At 35.7% G+C, this 16,060-nt stretch overlaps 1 protein-coding gene across 2 annotated transcripts in view; it reads right to left on the reverse strand.

Moving 5' to 3' along the window:
- LOC109835755 (protein Dr1 homolog) overlaps positions 1-15,280 on the reverse strand; it is a 28,484-nt gene extending 13,204 nt beyond the window's left edge. The window contains exons 1-4 of one of the 2 annotated variants that reach the window (XM_020403767.1): positions 15,167-15,280; positions 15,012-15,082; positions 1,271-1,360; positions 42-136 (exon numbers count right to left, since the gene is read on the reverse strand). In XM_020403767.1, coding sequence (XP_020259356.1) covers positions 42-136; positions 1,271-1,360; positions 15,012-15,066 — 240 coding nt within the window. In that variant the 5' untranslated portion in view covers positions 15,067-15,082; positions 15,167-15,280. The remainder of the gene's footprint in view (positions 1-41; positions 137-1,270; positions 1,361-15,011; positions 15,083-15,166) is intronic. The other variant, XM_020403768.1, reaches the window with a different exon arrangement.

Below are 16,060 nucleotides of genomic sequence, written 5' to 3' on the forward strand. Positions count from 1 at the left end.
ATGAACTCAATTTTAGATATGCAGAAGGTTGTGAATATAACCTCCAAAGCCTTAAGCACGTGCTCAGGGGCAATTGTTCTTTTATCTTCTCGACTACATACTTCATTCGACTCTGACGAAATTAAGTTGATGAATTCTACCACAGAAGAAAACATTAATGTAATTGTTAATGGCTAATACAAGACAGATAAAGGGGTAACAGATAAACAGCGATCTATAAAGAATGAAGTTTATGAAGCACTATTATCTTCAAAGTAAATAAGACAAGTTGCAAAACAAGATGGGAATTGCAATAAAGTTTATGATAGAGAAATAAGAAAAGTCAGGTCACAACTGAAGAATGATATTATGCATTAAGGACATAATCATGAGAACTTAACAAAGCAATATTTTAATTCAGAAAAAAAAAAACAATGGTCCTTAGAACTTTGCGAGAAAAATCAAATGGTTTGTGCCAAGCAGTCTCCAACTTTTCACCACATAATTTTTTCTGAAATTTATCCCTTGTATCTGACATTTTCAGTGAAAAGATTACAAACAAAAAGAATATGAAGTTAAACAAACCCTCCACAACTGACCTGAAGTCTGCCTCTAGGAACCAATTTGAACTAGAAAACACACGTTTGCATCAAATGACCATATTTGAAGTTCAACACCAGGCCCCGAAAACATGGTGTGCTCTGGTTGTGTAAGAACATAACGGCATTCTAGAAGCATATTCCATTCTTACCATTAATAGTTGGTCAGCATTTGCCTTAGTTATCTAATGTGAGTTAACTAATCCTCATTTTGGTGCTCTGAAACTTGTACGATACATGTGGTGTCGTCACATAAATTTATTCAATATAAAGACATGAGCTTTGTATTACTTAGATCACTGATACGTTGTGCAGATATGTTGTGCAGTAAAACCAATTAATATGTTAATTTAGCAGATACTCAAAAGTAGTCAAATAATAGAACCTTTTTGGTCTGCAAAGACAAAATGAAGAATAATTCTTCTCTCAAGCATTACAGTAGCATCTTCGAGGTGGTAATATACAACAGAATATATGCTGGGGGAAGAATTTACTTCTTGTAAATAAAGCATAACAATTGCCACTATGTGAATCTCCCCTACCATCAGTGAAACAGGAGTAACATTATAAATTAAACACCCAAGAAAAATGAAATTTAATCTAGCTTAATAATCTCATTTATGACTAATTCATGCTTGTGTTTATCTGTGCATATGGATACATAGAGTTGGATGATATTGCTGCATTCTTACCTACACAACACTCGACAAGAAGATCCTGAGCATCTCTAGCAACACGGACATCTGGCGGCAACATTTCCTTTATAATCTTAAACATAGTTGCTGAAAAACAAGAACTTTGCATCAATACAGCAGAAAAAATTTGACTTATGGTATAACAATGGAGCATTCACTTAATGGAAAGCACCTATAAGCAGAACCTATTTGGTATTTGCCATGAGTACATAAAAGAATATATTTAGTTCGTCCAAATTAGCATCTATATAATCATTGTATAAATTGTATGAATAATATAAAAACCGCACAATTATGACGTAAATTCAAATAATATATAGCGGAAATTCACGCCACTACTACACCAGGGAGCAAACATGAGTTTAGGATCCAAAGGGTGTTTGGGAGGGCTTATTTTTTGAAGCTTACACACCATGCTACGTCTTAGTTGCTTTTGGCTTTTATGGTAAAATTTTGTAAAACTTTATGCATATAGAAGTCATTGCTTGGCCAAACCTAGCTTTTCTAAATGAGTTTATAAGCTAGTTTTCAAATTTTGGGGAACACTGACTTTTTGAAAGACTTAAAAGCTAGCGTATTTGAGATGTTACCAAAAATGTAGATGCAAAAAAAAAGCTTAAAAGCTACTTTGACCAAACAATGAGCTCCCACAAACACCCTCTCAGCTAAAAAGATGACATATAGGGCCCGTGTTACCCGGGTACTTCTATAATGAAGCCATACCCGTACCGGACACATATCCGACACTTTCTCATACCCAAACTTCATGGACACTTCTTGAATATATGCAAGCAATTATTACATGTACTCAATTATACAATATATGCGTTAATTTAAAACACTTGTCATATATTTCTTGGACGTATAGCTGACACTCCACACCCGTTTCTTGGAAACTAGTTACATATGGATCAGGTTCGTTTCAATCCGTACCCAAGTTCAAAACTATATAGTTAAAAGGTCGTTTGGTTGTCTCGTAAAAAGAATGAGTAGTTTCCAATTTATGATAATCAATATGATAAAAGAAACTCAAAAATGAGATAGGAATTTTAATTCTAATGACACATGAAGCAGAAAAAAATGATCTCATCTACATTATTAATTCTATATATATATATATATATACATACATAGTCGTGTCCATGTACCCTACATTTTATAGTTTTAACGTGTCTCATACCGTACCCACACCCGTACCAATACCTGCACACATTTCCATGCAACTTAGTATATAGCTAAATATAATACACTATGCTGCTAATATAAAATGCATTAGCGTATACCATGCGCTCATGGATTCATTGTTTTCACCCTTGAAAGGATCTCACTTTCGTTTTTTATCACCATACATTTAATTTTCTGATTGCAACACTATAACTTTCCAGGAGGTACCCCATCATGGCATTATCCTCGCATAAACAAGCTGCACTAAGAAGTTTTTTAGCAAACCAACTGCCAAAATGGTTAATCATTGTTGCAATTGGTTCCTTATGCTTACTACTTCAACCCATTAATATGTCCTCACACAATCGATGTGGGACTATTAGGGGTGTTACACTCACCCCACCCCCCTTTAAATATGCAATGTCAATATCACCGCATGATAAGTCGTCTATCCTAGATCACCGTCAAGCAATGTAGAATCTAGAGGTGACTCCTACGGGTTCCAGAGGTAACTCCCATTGCTCTCACATAGTGTAGTGCTTAGTCCTGCATAGCACTGTACTTTGTGCTGACTAACTACTCTGATGCCACCTTGTCACGCCCCAGGCATAGGAAATAAATTACTAAATCCGTCTATATGTACCAAGGAATTAACTTTAAACTAAGAAGGGACCAATAGCTCTAGAGAATGCCCGATGACATCGTAGCTCAATATAGCCAACCATGGTCTTGGCTAAATAGCTATGTATTAAATCACAACAAACATCCCAAATCCTAGGTCTCACGGGTAGTTCAATGAGTTCAATGCGCTTCAACTTGTGGCAGGGATACCATATAGGTGTTACACTCTAAGCACAAGAACTAAATAAAAATAGTGCATAATTGTAATTTGTAAATGAACTTTCACACATGAGTGTCGCGTCTGAATGGACATAAACAACACTTATGATAATAATAAAATCAAATAACCAAGGTTGTAAAAAACACAAACAATTAAGCGAACAAGGTGTGTGTGTGTGTGTATATATATATGAGAAAAATGAGTATGTTTGGTACCAAGCACAAAAAATTATGTTTGGTAGTGAGTTGGCATAATCCCCTCCACTCATTCAAATGGTTGCATATCTCATGCACTCCTCAACCCATGTGAATGTGGTCCCCTATTTGAATAAGTGGAGGGGATTATGGCAACTGCAGCTAGCCAAAGGCACAAAGAATTTTGCTGGTAACAAGCCATACTCATATTTCTCATCTCTCGTCCTCTCTCTTCTCGTAAAATCCCAGAGCTAGAACGACCCCTCAGTCTCATGCCTGCTCTCTCGTTCCTCTTCTCATTCTCTATATATATATATATATAATATATATATATATATATATATATATATATATATATATATATATATAATATATATATATAGTATATATATATATATAATATTATATATATATATGATAATAAAGTCAAATAACCAAGGTTGTTAAAAACACAAAGAATTGAGCGAACAGTGTGTGTTTGTGTATAATCACATAGCATACCACATAATGGTGATAGTGAATAATGGACTCTAAAAAAGTCTAAATTAAGAATTTATCCTCGCAACGACAAAATATAGCTCAACAGGTGAGAAATAGGTTGTGATGATGTGTGAATGTCCAAAATGGTTCATCACATTAGTTTATCATTTATAAGCATTAATAAAGCTTTGTAAGTCAACTCATATATGAGAATTTAATAACTATACAACTCAAAGAGTTCAATAATACATGTAGTACTCAAAGGTAGATAAACACCTAAAAGAATAGTGTAAAGGTCATAGAAGAAAACTAAGTAAACTAATAGATCATGTGGTAAAAGTCTCCCGAAACAATGAGACGGCTAGAAATAAAGTTTAGTAGGCTGAAAATAAGGTTTTAGCAGGCTCATGTTTGAGCTTAGTCGGCCCTCAACTAGTAACAGAGAGTAATTCTATTATAGGGCCAATTGAGTAGGTTGAAAAATAGTTCAGTAGTGAGAATACTTTATCAGCCAGCTTAGAAAAGAGCCCCGCCAGCTCTGAACCAAAACACAAAATCCAACATTCTGTCAGCTCATCAGTTGGCTAATCAAGATCTCAACCGGCCACCACTGCACCAGTCGGCTAATAGCCGCCGATTTCTACTGCTTGGCTAATTGAAACGTTGTTTCTCGTTGTTCTTTCCTCCAATTCTTAATTTAGACTCTTTTTAGAGTCCATTCTTCATCATCACCCTTATGTGGTATGTTTGGTGATTATATATATAAATCCTCTTCATCACTCAACTATCTATTTTACAACCTTGGTTTTACGATTTTATTATTTACCACGAGTGTTTATTTATATCCATCGAGACACGACACTTATATTGAAGAGTTCAGTTATTATTAGGCTAAATTGCACTTAAATGCCCTATATTTTCACCAACTCTATACCTAAGCGACCCTTATTTCAAAATCAAGTAAATAAATGCCTCATAGTATTTAAATATTGTAGATAAATGCCCCCAAGTTTCATAATGTTATACTTTGGTGCCATCTTGTTTACTTAATGTTACATGTTGGTACCCTCTTGTTTACCCAATATTGCATATGAACTCCCTCAATTTGTAAATAACCTCACCTTAATAACCGAAAGTCTATAAAAGTTACACTTTAGTGTTATATGATATTCTTAGATACATGGAGAAACGTTAACACTATCTAGGTTTTTTTTAATTTGGGGTATTGATCTGCAATATTTAAATACTTTGGGTATTTATTTGCTCGGTTTCAAAGTAGGGGTTACTTAAGTGCAATATTGGTGAAACTATAGGGCATTTAAGTGCAATTTAGCCTTATTATTATACACTATTTTTATTTAGTCCTTGTGTTTAGAATGTATCACATATATAGGATTCATACCACAAGCTGAAGTGCATTCAACTCTCATTGAACTAGTGGTGACACCTAGAATGCCGGATGTTGGTAATGATTCAATACGGAGCAATTTCGCCAAGACTATGGTTCATTATATTGAGGTAAGACATTATCGGGTATTCCTTGGTGCTATTTGTCCGTTTCTAAGATTTTAATGTGAATCCCTTTACACGTATAGATGGATTTAGCAATCTGCTTCCTGGGCCCGGGGTGTGACACCTAGTGATAGTAACCTATCATTTTTACCATTTTTCTTGTTACTCTAAAAATAATAATCATATTCCTCACAGATTTCCTCCATTTTCTATAAAAGAATTTAGGGTTAATTGCACTAAAATACCATAAAGCTAGTTTATAACTTTGATACCCCGAAGTTTAAATTTGCCCAAAAAATCCCCAAGTATTTAACATGTATTTATCATGTTACATACTGAGAGATGGTAAAATGGCATTAATACACATCAAGTTTCCATTTTTATCACTGAAAATTGTTACACATGGTTTTTTGTTACAGTTCAATGCCAAATTCAATCATTTGTGTTACACAAGGTTTTAAATATCGGATGTCGGGTTCATATCGGATAGCAAAAATTTAGGAATATGTCGGGGGACATATACTAAATCGGATTGTCATATCGGATAGATTTCTACTCAATTTTGGTCACCAAGATGGAACGCACTTGTTTTGTTATAGCTTATCCTACTCGAGTTGAATATTCATCATCAAGACACGAGTTGTTTTCCTTCTCTTAAAGGGAAACATTAGAATATTATGCCAACAAATAAATAAAATACACATTGTCAAACTAGAACTTTCGAAGTGTGGGAAACATTAGAATATTATGCCAACAAATAAATAAAATACACATTGTCAAACTAGAACTTTCGAAGTGTCTTGCATAAAATTAACATACAAATAAATAAAATACACATTGTCAAACTAGAACTTTCGAAGTGTCTTGCATAAAATTAACATGAAGTAAAGTGCCTTGCATAAAGTTGACATAATTATAAAGTGTTAGACTTTGAATTGATTTCAAGCTACTGTTCAAACTTATTGTTTAATGTTTACATCATGCTTTTATGAATTCTCAATTTCAATTTGTAGAAACGAAGACGAATGAGAGGAGATCACAACGGGAAAGAGAGCAATATTTTTTTTTTTGCCCTAATCTGTATTATAGGCTATCGGGTTCCTATGGGAACGAAAGGCTAAAAAAATTTAATCAGGTTAGACTTTTGAGTATTAAACCCAAACCCCAATACTTATCAACTCAAAAAATATAAAAAATATAAAATAAAAAAACCGGCCGATTTCTGATTTTTCAAGGCTAAAAATCGGTCGATATGTTTGTAATATCCCCGACATCTCTTACATGGGCCTCGAAAACGATATCCGACTTGAAATGACCATATTCGTGTCGCTCCAGCCTCTGATCCGACATGTCGGCCGACATTTAAAACCATGGTGTTACGAAAAGTGAAGGAATTGATTAATGCTTTTTATTTTAATAGGTTTGAGGATAAACAGTTAAAGGAGGAAGAAAAGAATTTAGGGGGGATTTGTTTCAATCTCAGGGTACAAAATTCCAAATATTATCCCATAAGAGTTGTGCAAAATTCAATTTAAACCGAAAAGGTTAGCAGTTTGATTCGGTTCCTCATTTTAGTTGATTCGAGTAGGGTTCAAACTTTTTCAACCCATTTTTACCAAATCAGCCGATAATTAAGAAGACACATTTTGGATTTAACTAAAGCGTATTATTCTCTAGTCATTTCCTAGCCCCCGTTGTTTCCCACTCACACCCGTGAACCCAACAATCTCTCTATCTAAAAAGTCGCTCAAACAATAAACCTCATCAAACCCATAACTCTTCTTGCGCCAGTCGAGCGGCAACGCCTCCATCGCTATCGCCTATTTCAGCACTGCTATTATTGTTAAAACTACATAAAAATTGGTTCCCAAAGGATTTGACGTACATACTAGAAGACTTTGGACCCTTTAACTAGGCTTTCAATCCATTTATTTTATTGGTTTCATCTATAAATCAATAGTAGAGAAAAATTTTATCACCAAGCATAACCTTCACTTTGATGATGGTGATGGTCTAAGGTTTTAGTCTGAACTATTCAAAATGTTTTGTATGTGGAACAAACAGTGTTTTAAATATCGGCCGATAATATTGATATATCGACGAGTTATCGATTTTGAATTCCCTCCACTAGGCTAATTGTAAATTTTTACCGGTTATCATTTTGGGTTGTTTATCGGTGATATCGGCGATAAAGTGATATATAAACTGAGTTTATAGGTCAAAAAATTGGAATTATCGCTCAAGATATGTTTAGATTGGGTTAGTATTTTGGGCAATGAGCACATAACCAACACACTATAAACCTAATCTGATTCAGCCAAACACTAAAACCGGACCCTATCCTTTGATTCCTTTCCCAATTAAATTAGCCCTAACGCCTCCTCTTCGTTGTCCCCCCATTGCGGCTATGCCCTAAAACCCCAAATCAACTTCGACTCTCCTCCGCTCTCCATCAACCTCTACTCCCACCTTCATTCTTTCTCCCCTCCGTTTTGCACCCTCTCCATCTCTGCACTTATTCTCCATCGACTTCAACTTCAAGTCTTCGATGTTGAGCCCCCTATCGACTTTAAGTTCAACTCTGGACTTCGACATCAACATTTCTCTCCATCAACGCCGTTGGACGCCCTCAAATTTGACTATGCTATATTTATAATTCATTAATTATGGTTAGATTACACTTTATAACATTTTATTGTGTATACACACCATCCGATATGACACTCTGATAATTACTATTTATCCCCGATATTCGCTAGCTGATATGAATTTTGACCGTCCAATAAACCCATGATAACCGATATTTAAAACCTTGGGAACAAATAGGATCACTGCAATAGAAATTATGTTTTCATATTTTGCCTTTAAAGCTAATGGTGGCTTGTGTGAGATCCCCAATGCGCAAGTTTTTTTTCCATTTTTCTCGATTTTATTGACTAGGCGGTCCAGCCTAAAACCAACCGAATCAGACTAGAATAATTCGGTCTGGTTCGGTTCCGTTCAAGCTTCGTATCAATTGGTTTTTGTTCAATAAAAAATGGTCAAAACCAACCGAACCAACCATTTGCTCTAGCCTATTGTCACATGATGGGTTTTAAATAGAATTCCAACCAATGACAGAATAGAAGGCATTAAAGTTAAAACGTAGTGAACTTTGAGGGGTTTTTTTCGAAAATTTTGAACTTCAAAAGATCAAAGTTAAATATCGGTGGAAGTTTAGGCTATTAATTTGCAATTGAAGAGGAATTGGTACTCCTATTGCATGGACTTGCAACATAAAACATTTTTGTTATATTTTCTAGTGCAATTGTTAGTATAGGCAATAAGACAAACACATAAGAAATCCTCTAATTTACTGTCTACATCATAATTGCAACTAGTTATCTCAAAGTAAATAGAGGATGTGTTTGATCTCAGAGAAGAAGGAAGAACGGATTTTTGAGGGGGGCTCCGGTAACAGGTTAGGGTTTGATTTTGTTTCTTTGTTGTTGTTGTATATTTCTCAAGGAGATTACACCTCTTTATATAGGAGCCAGAACCCATTATCTCCACCCCCCTCATAACCGCTCCTGAGAGAATTTCTCTCAACAAACCCAATTTTTCTCAACGATCCACAATTCTCTCTACTGAGAATCGTTGATTTGGTCATCTTAGACCAGGTCAAGCTAACATCTCCCACTTGACCAAATCAACCAAGTGATATGCCTCCCACTATCCGTGAGATCAGATGTTTCTGCTTACCATTACTCCCACTATCCGTAGAGAGTAATTCTTATTTCATTATTCATGAAATTTTACTTGGACTTATTTATTCCTAAGTCCCATCAAACTTACATGTTTGATAAAAGATTATGCTGGTATTCCTTTTGTCAAAGGATCAGCAATCATATCTGTAGTAGGGATATAAGTCACTTTGACTTCTCCCTTTTCTACAATATCTCGAATATAGTGATACTGGATCTCAATATGTTTTCCTTTGGAGCTATTCGCGCCACTATTGATTAAGCTAATTGCTGCTTGATTATCACAATAAATATCAATAGGTCCTTCTAACAAATTGAGATCAAGATCAATCAAAAACCGTCTTATCCAGACAGCATATGTAGTTGCCATACTGCAAGCTATATATTCAGCTTCTTGCGTATATCTAGCAACACACCCTTGTTTCTTGCTACTCCAAGAAACAGCTCCTCCTCCAAAGATAAATAAGTGTCCCGAAGTGGACTTTCCATCATCTTTATCACCTCCGAAATCAGCATCGGAATAACCGAGGAGTTCAAGCGAATCAGCTTGATAAACTAATCTATGAGTCAATGTACCTCTGATATACTTCATAATCCTTTTAACAGCTTCCCAATGTGCTGGTCCTGGATTACTTTGATATCTACTGACTAGACTCACAGCATAAGCTATATCAGGTCTGGTGCACAACATTGCATACATCAAGCTTCCAATTGCTTGAGCATAAGGAACATCTAATGGCTTCTGCCCCTCTCCAGGGCTTTGCTCTTTACATAATCTCTTTCCCATAACCAACGGAGTTGGTGCCGGATTGGAATTCTCCATTCCAAACCTTTTAAGAACTGATCTTAAATATTTTTCTTGGTTTAAACTTAGCATTCTAGACTTTCTATCTCGAATTATTTGAATTCCAAGAATATATGATGCATCTCCCATGTCTTTCATCTCAAACTTTTCGCTGAGATCTGCCTTGGTTTTATTCAACATTTCTATGTCATTTCCAGCGAGCAATATATCATCCACATATAAGGATAATATAGTAAACTTGCTCCCACTTTTCAAGACATATACACAATTATCTAATTTATTTTGAATAAAACCAAGTTTAGTAACTGCATCATGAAATTTGAGATACCATTGTCTAGAAGACTGTTTTAAACCATATAGAGATTTCATTAATTTGTAAACTTTATGTTCCTGTTCTTTCACCTGAAAACCTTCAGGTTGTTGCATATATATTGCTTCCTTCAACTCTCCGTTAAGGAATGCAGTTTTAACATCCATTTGGAATAACTCCAAATCAAGATATGCAACAATAGCCAAAATAATTCTAATGGATGCAAATTTAGCTACAGGAGAATACGTCTCCTGAAAATCTATTCCTGCCTTCTGGTTATAACCTTTGGCAACTAACCGTGCTTTGAATTTATCAATAGATCCATCAACACGATATTTCTTTTTGAGCACCCATTTGCATCCTATGGCTTTTCTATTTTCTGGTAGATCACATAACTCTCATACCTTATTCTTTTCTATGGAATCAAGTTCTTCTCTCATAGATTCTAGCCATAAAGCCGATTCATGCGATTTCATCGCATCAGAAAAGGTTAAGGGATCTTGTTCTTCTATATTTGTATCTACCGAAAAACATGATGACTCACATGAATACAAATAGTAATCATCCATCCATGAAGGTTGTGTTCTTGGTCTTTTGTTGCCTACAACCGGTTGATTAGGTACATTAATTTCTATAGGTATTTCATCATTTTCAAGGTTAGGTTCATTCACAATATCAGGGTCATTAGTGGGAACAACACTGTAATAATCATCATCTATTACAGTTAGAGGTTCTGTTTCCTCTTGAACTTGTTCCTCTTCCTCTAGATTCTCTAGAAATGTAGCATCTCTGCTTTCAATGACTCCTTTTTCTTTATTGTAGAACTTATAACCTTTTGACTTTTCTGAATACCCTATGAATCTACACTTTATTGTTTTAAAATCCAACTTATCTCTAAGTTGACATGGAATGAGAACATGGGCTATAGATCCCCACTTCCTGAGATGACTCAAATTAGGTTTCCTCCCATTCCATAATTCATAAGGTGTAGATATAACTGATTTGGTGGGAATTCTATTTAAAATGTAGTTTGCAGTTAACAATGCTTCTCCCCAAAAGTTTTTAGAGAGACCAGAATGAGACAACATGCATCTAACTACATTTAATAATGTTCTGTTTTTTCTTTCAGCAACACCATTCTGTTGTGGCGTATACGGCATTGTTGTATGCCTTTTAATTCCATGCTGAATACAATAACTTTCAAATTCTTTAGAATTATATTCTCCACCTCTATCAGTTCTCAAAATTTTGATTTTCAATCCAAGTTGGTTTTCAACTTCTGTCTTATATCTCTTAAAGCAGTCAAAAGCTTCTAATTTTCTGGATATAAGATAAACGTGTGCAAACTTAGAAAAATCATCTATAAAAGTAATAAAATATTCTTTATTACTATGAGTTTTGACACTTAGGGGACCACAAATATCCGAGTGTATCAACCCTAAAAGTTCATTGGCTCTATGTCCGCCAACAAAAGGTTTTCTAGTCATTTTACCAGTTAAACAATGTTCACATGGTGGCAATTGAACATTAGATAGTGCAGGAAGCAAGTTCATTCTGATAATTTCTTTCATTTTTGAAATACTAGCATGTCCTAGTCTAGAATGCCACAATTCAGATTCAGAAATATAACAGGACAAGTAGTTCAAATTCGAAATTTTATTATCAGAATTATTACAAACTACTGGAAGAATGCATAATTCATGCTCGGACACATATTTTCCCATAGCATACACTTTATTATTCTTGCCTATAGAAACCCTGTTATTATAGAACCTTACTTCCAGTCCTTTCTTCATCAAGCTGGGAATAGAGATCAGATTGCGTCTAATTCCTGGCGCATAGAACACATCTTTGAGGACAAGAATGCTGTCCCCAAGATCCAATCTATACGAACCAATACCTTCTACATCAAGATAGGTATTATTTCCCATATAGATTCTCTGTTCTCCCAATCTATACGAACCAATACCTTCTACATCAAGATAGGTATTATTTCCCATATAGATTCTCTGTTCTCCCTTCTTCAGCTCGGTGAATTCTACAACTCTATTCTTGTCCTTTGCGATATGCCTAGTCGCTCCGGAGTCGATCCACCAACCACTAATGTCCGTCATCACAGCATTACATTCCGTCACACCGACGAATTCTCTTTTGCTAGTACCCCCTTGTTCTGGATGCTTATAGCCTCCTTTATTCTCCTGCTTTTCACCTTGTGGGCAATTGGGTTTGAAATGCCCGAACTTTCCACAATTGTAGCAGGCTCCGCGGGGTACTTTCTTTCTCTTGAACTGCTGCGATTTCGGTCCTCGTGGTTGTGGTTTACTAGAACCAGGGTTTTTATAGCTTCCAGCATTATGTCTCTGGCGGACATAATTCAGCTCTTGCTGCACCATATTCAGTTCTGGTTCCTTTCTACTGGCTATTAAGTCATGTTCTATCGCTAGGTGCATAGGAAGATCAGTGACAGACTTAATTGCAGGATTCATTCTTAATGTGGTGGCAGCCACAGCAAGTGAAGGGGGGAGACTATTCAAAATGGTTGCCACTTGCATTCTTTCCGGGATTTCGGTCCCAGCAGTGGATAAGTCCTTAGCCATGACAATCATTTTATTTATATGCTCTACGACATTGTCTCCCTCTTGCATACGACAAGAATTATACTTATGCAAGAGTAGTTGGATGTTAACTTCAGAAGCAGTGTCGTATTTTTCTTTTATTGCATTCCACATGTCCATGGAAGTTTTATAAGTTTCAAAAACTTTGATTAAATTATCTTCCATGAACATGAGCATAAGACTTTTCGCCTTTTTATCTTTCGACTTCCATTGTTCAAACCCTTTCTTTTCTTCAAGTGTAGATTTATCAGTAAGGGTTGGAGCAGTGATTTCGATTATATCATCAATATTGTCATGAATAAGAGCATACCCTATTTTTCTATGCCATATATCATAATTACTGCCATTAAATTTGTCAATTTTGCCTAGTTCTGATAGAACGAGTTTACTAGTCATTCGGTAGAGAACTAAAACTAAATTCAATTTTAAATATTTGTATAAGGTTGATATTTTAACAATAATACTAAATAATAATAAAGTTAAAAAAATAAATAAATTAAATAAAAATAAACCTGATTGATCCGAGTTGATGAAAGTGGCTCCAATTTGAGCAAGATGGTCACTTAGTGGTGTTGATTGTATAAGCACTTGTCTGACTGAATTTTGGAGAAGATCCACCGTGTGAAGAATCTGATATTTCTACTTATATAATACTCCTCACGCTGGATCTAAGAGTTCAAACCCAACTGCAGCTACAAGGCCCAACTACAAAGGCCCAAGTTTCCCTTTTTTTTTAATTAAAACAGAGAAGAGTTAGCAGGGAGTATATTACTTAGCTTCTCGTGGATATTTAATCACCAGGCCCAAACACAAAAGGCCCAACTACTCCTCTTGATTCCTCTGTTAAAAAAAATCTCGATCTTCAAGCTAGGGTTGAGGACCAAAAAAAAATTGCAAGGGGCGGCAGAATTCTTCCTCGATCTAAATCCAGGAGCTCGCCGAGGATGGAGACTCTGGCGTCGTGGTCGATCGTCGCGGCTCAGATGCGAATTGGCGGACAAGTTCGTCGTCGCCGTCGTCGATCGCAACAGCAGAATCGTCGTCGTCGTCGAACGTCGTAGCAGAGTGGTCGAGGTGGTTGATTGACGCAGAGCTCCAGAGGGCGGCGTTGAGATCGACGCTGCTCTGATACCAGTGTTTGATCTCAGAGAAGAAGGAAGAACAGATTTTTGAGGGGGGCTCCGGTAACAGGTTAGGGTTTGATTTTGTTTCTTTGTTGTTGTTGTATATTTCTCAAGGAGATTACACCTCTTTATATAGGAGCCAGAACCCATTATCTCCACCCCCCTCATAACCGCTCCTGAGAGAATTTCTCTCAACAAACCCAATTTTTCTCAACGATCCACAATTCTCTCTACTGAGAATCGTTGATTTGGTCATCTTAGACCAGGTCAAGCTAACAGGATGCTATTACCATTCATCATCTCCGGTATGCCATATCCAATTTCAATATATGTTTCATCCAATATTTTAGAATTCTGATCTTCTGAAATACCCTAAAAGTTGTATAAAACTATCCTATTTGAAGTTCGTAAACCGTGTCAACTCAAATAATAACATAATAATGATAATGATAATGGTAACGGTAAAGCTTATTTGCACTTCAATTGACATTTTGATACCCCCAGACCCCTAACTTTGTTCCTCATTTTCCCAAAATTCGAAAAACTGAAATTTGGTAAGAAAAATTGTTTCCACTTGACATTTCTTTGATATTTCTTGAACAAAATTACTTCAATATTTTTTGACCTTGGCGTATCAATTACCAACATAGAAACTTGAGAATACGAAAGCTAGGAAAGGGTGAAGCTTTGGAGTATTAACGTACAAACAAGCTAAAGATAACAGTATCTCAAACACACCAAATTACATAAGTTTAGATTTATAAGTGTTTTTATGATATGAATGTCTCTAATCATCTAAACAGAGTTCAAAACAGAAACCCTAAGTTCACAATTTCCACTCAAGCATACAATTCGCAACCAAGGAAAGGGAATTATCATTATCAGATGAAAAAAACATAAACTTCCAACAAATACACCACAAAAATTCGAACTTGAACTCAATTTCTTACCTTTAGGAAGCGAAACATCCTCTTTTGACTTGCCCACGATATCCATAGGCTCCATTTCTCAAAATTGACCCCTAAAACCAATCAATACCTTAAAATTTTAGGGTTTTGAGCAAGTTGGTTGAATCAAAACGACGAATCCAACAATTTTTAAATACGTCGAATCATCGAAGAGGCCGTTGAGGTGGAGGAGGGGAGAAAGAGAGGAGGGGTACCGAGAACAGGGATCCCATCTCGGATTTTGCTTTTTCCATTCGTGGGATCCGAAACCCGAAGAAGATTCAAAAATCGAACGGTCTATAGTTTCTAACAATTGAAGTGTACGGCATATAATTGTGAGATGACGTGGACAGGCAAACTGTGGGCTCTATCGTAGACGGGTTCGGGTTAATTAACCTAATTATTGGTTGCTTGCACTTCTTAATGAGAAGGGAGAGTGGATATTAAATTTAGGAGAAAGTAAATGAAGAAATTTTGAGTGTTATTATATAATAATACATAATTTTAAGAGTGAAATAAGTAGAAACAATTTCCCGAGTCCATGTGAATCAAGATTGATGATCAGTTGACTGACTTATAGTTGCTATTGTATTCATCACCTCAACAAATTGTTTTAATTAAGTGATACACACGCGGGCTGGTGCACACACATGTAGGTTTTTCGATATCCTTCCTTTAAGTTATTAGTAATTTGTTTTTAGTCCCCCATATCTTTACATTCAGATAGTAGTCCTCAAATTGCAAAAATATATTGATATTAGTCGGTGTGGTTAATTAGCATTATATACGATAGAAAATATTCTTTTATATTTATCTTTTTAAGAAAATCAAAAAGTATGCCCTCGCTCCTAATATTCAAACCCCTATACCCATTATTCTTATGAAATTGAATAAAAGAACCCAACTCAAGCTTATTTCACAACTCATCTTCTTCAATGACCTAATAAAAACAATGAACTCGTCTTCTTTAACGGCTCTTTTATGTTTGCCGGCTATAATGGCCTACTAAAATTCTGAGAAACAGAGAGAGGAGGAGGGGGGGGGGGGGGGGG

This window comes from Asparagus officinalis, chromosome 3 (assembly GCF_001876935.1).
Source record: "Asparagus officinalis chromosome 3, Aspof.V1, whole genome shotgun sequence".
Lineage (NCBI taxonomy): Eukaryota > Viridiplantae > Streptophyta > Magnoliopsida > Asparagales > Asparagaceae > Asparagus > Asparagus officinalis.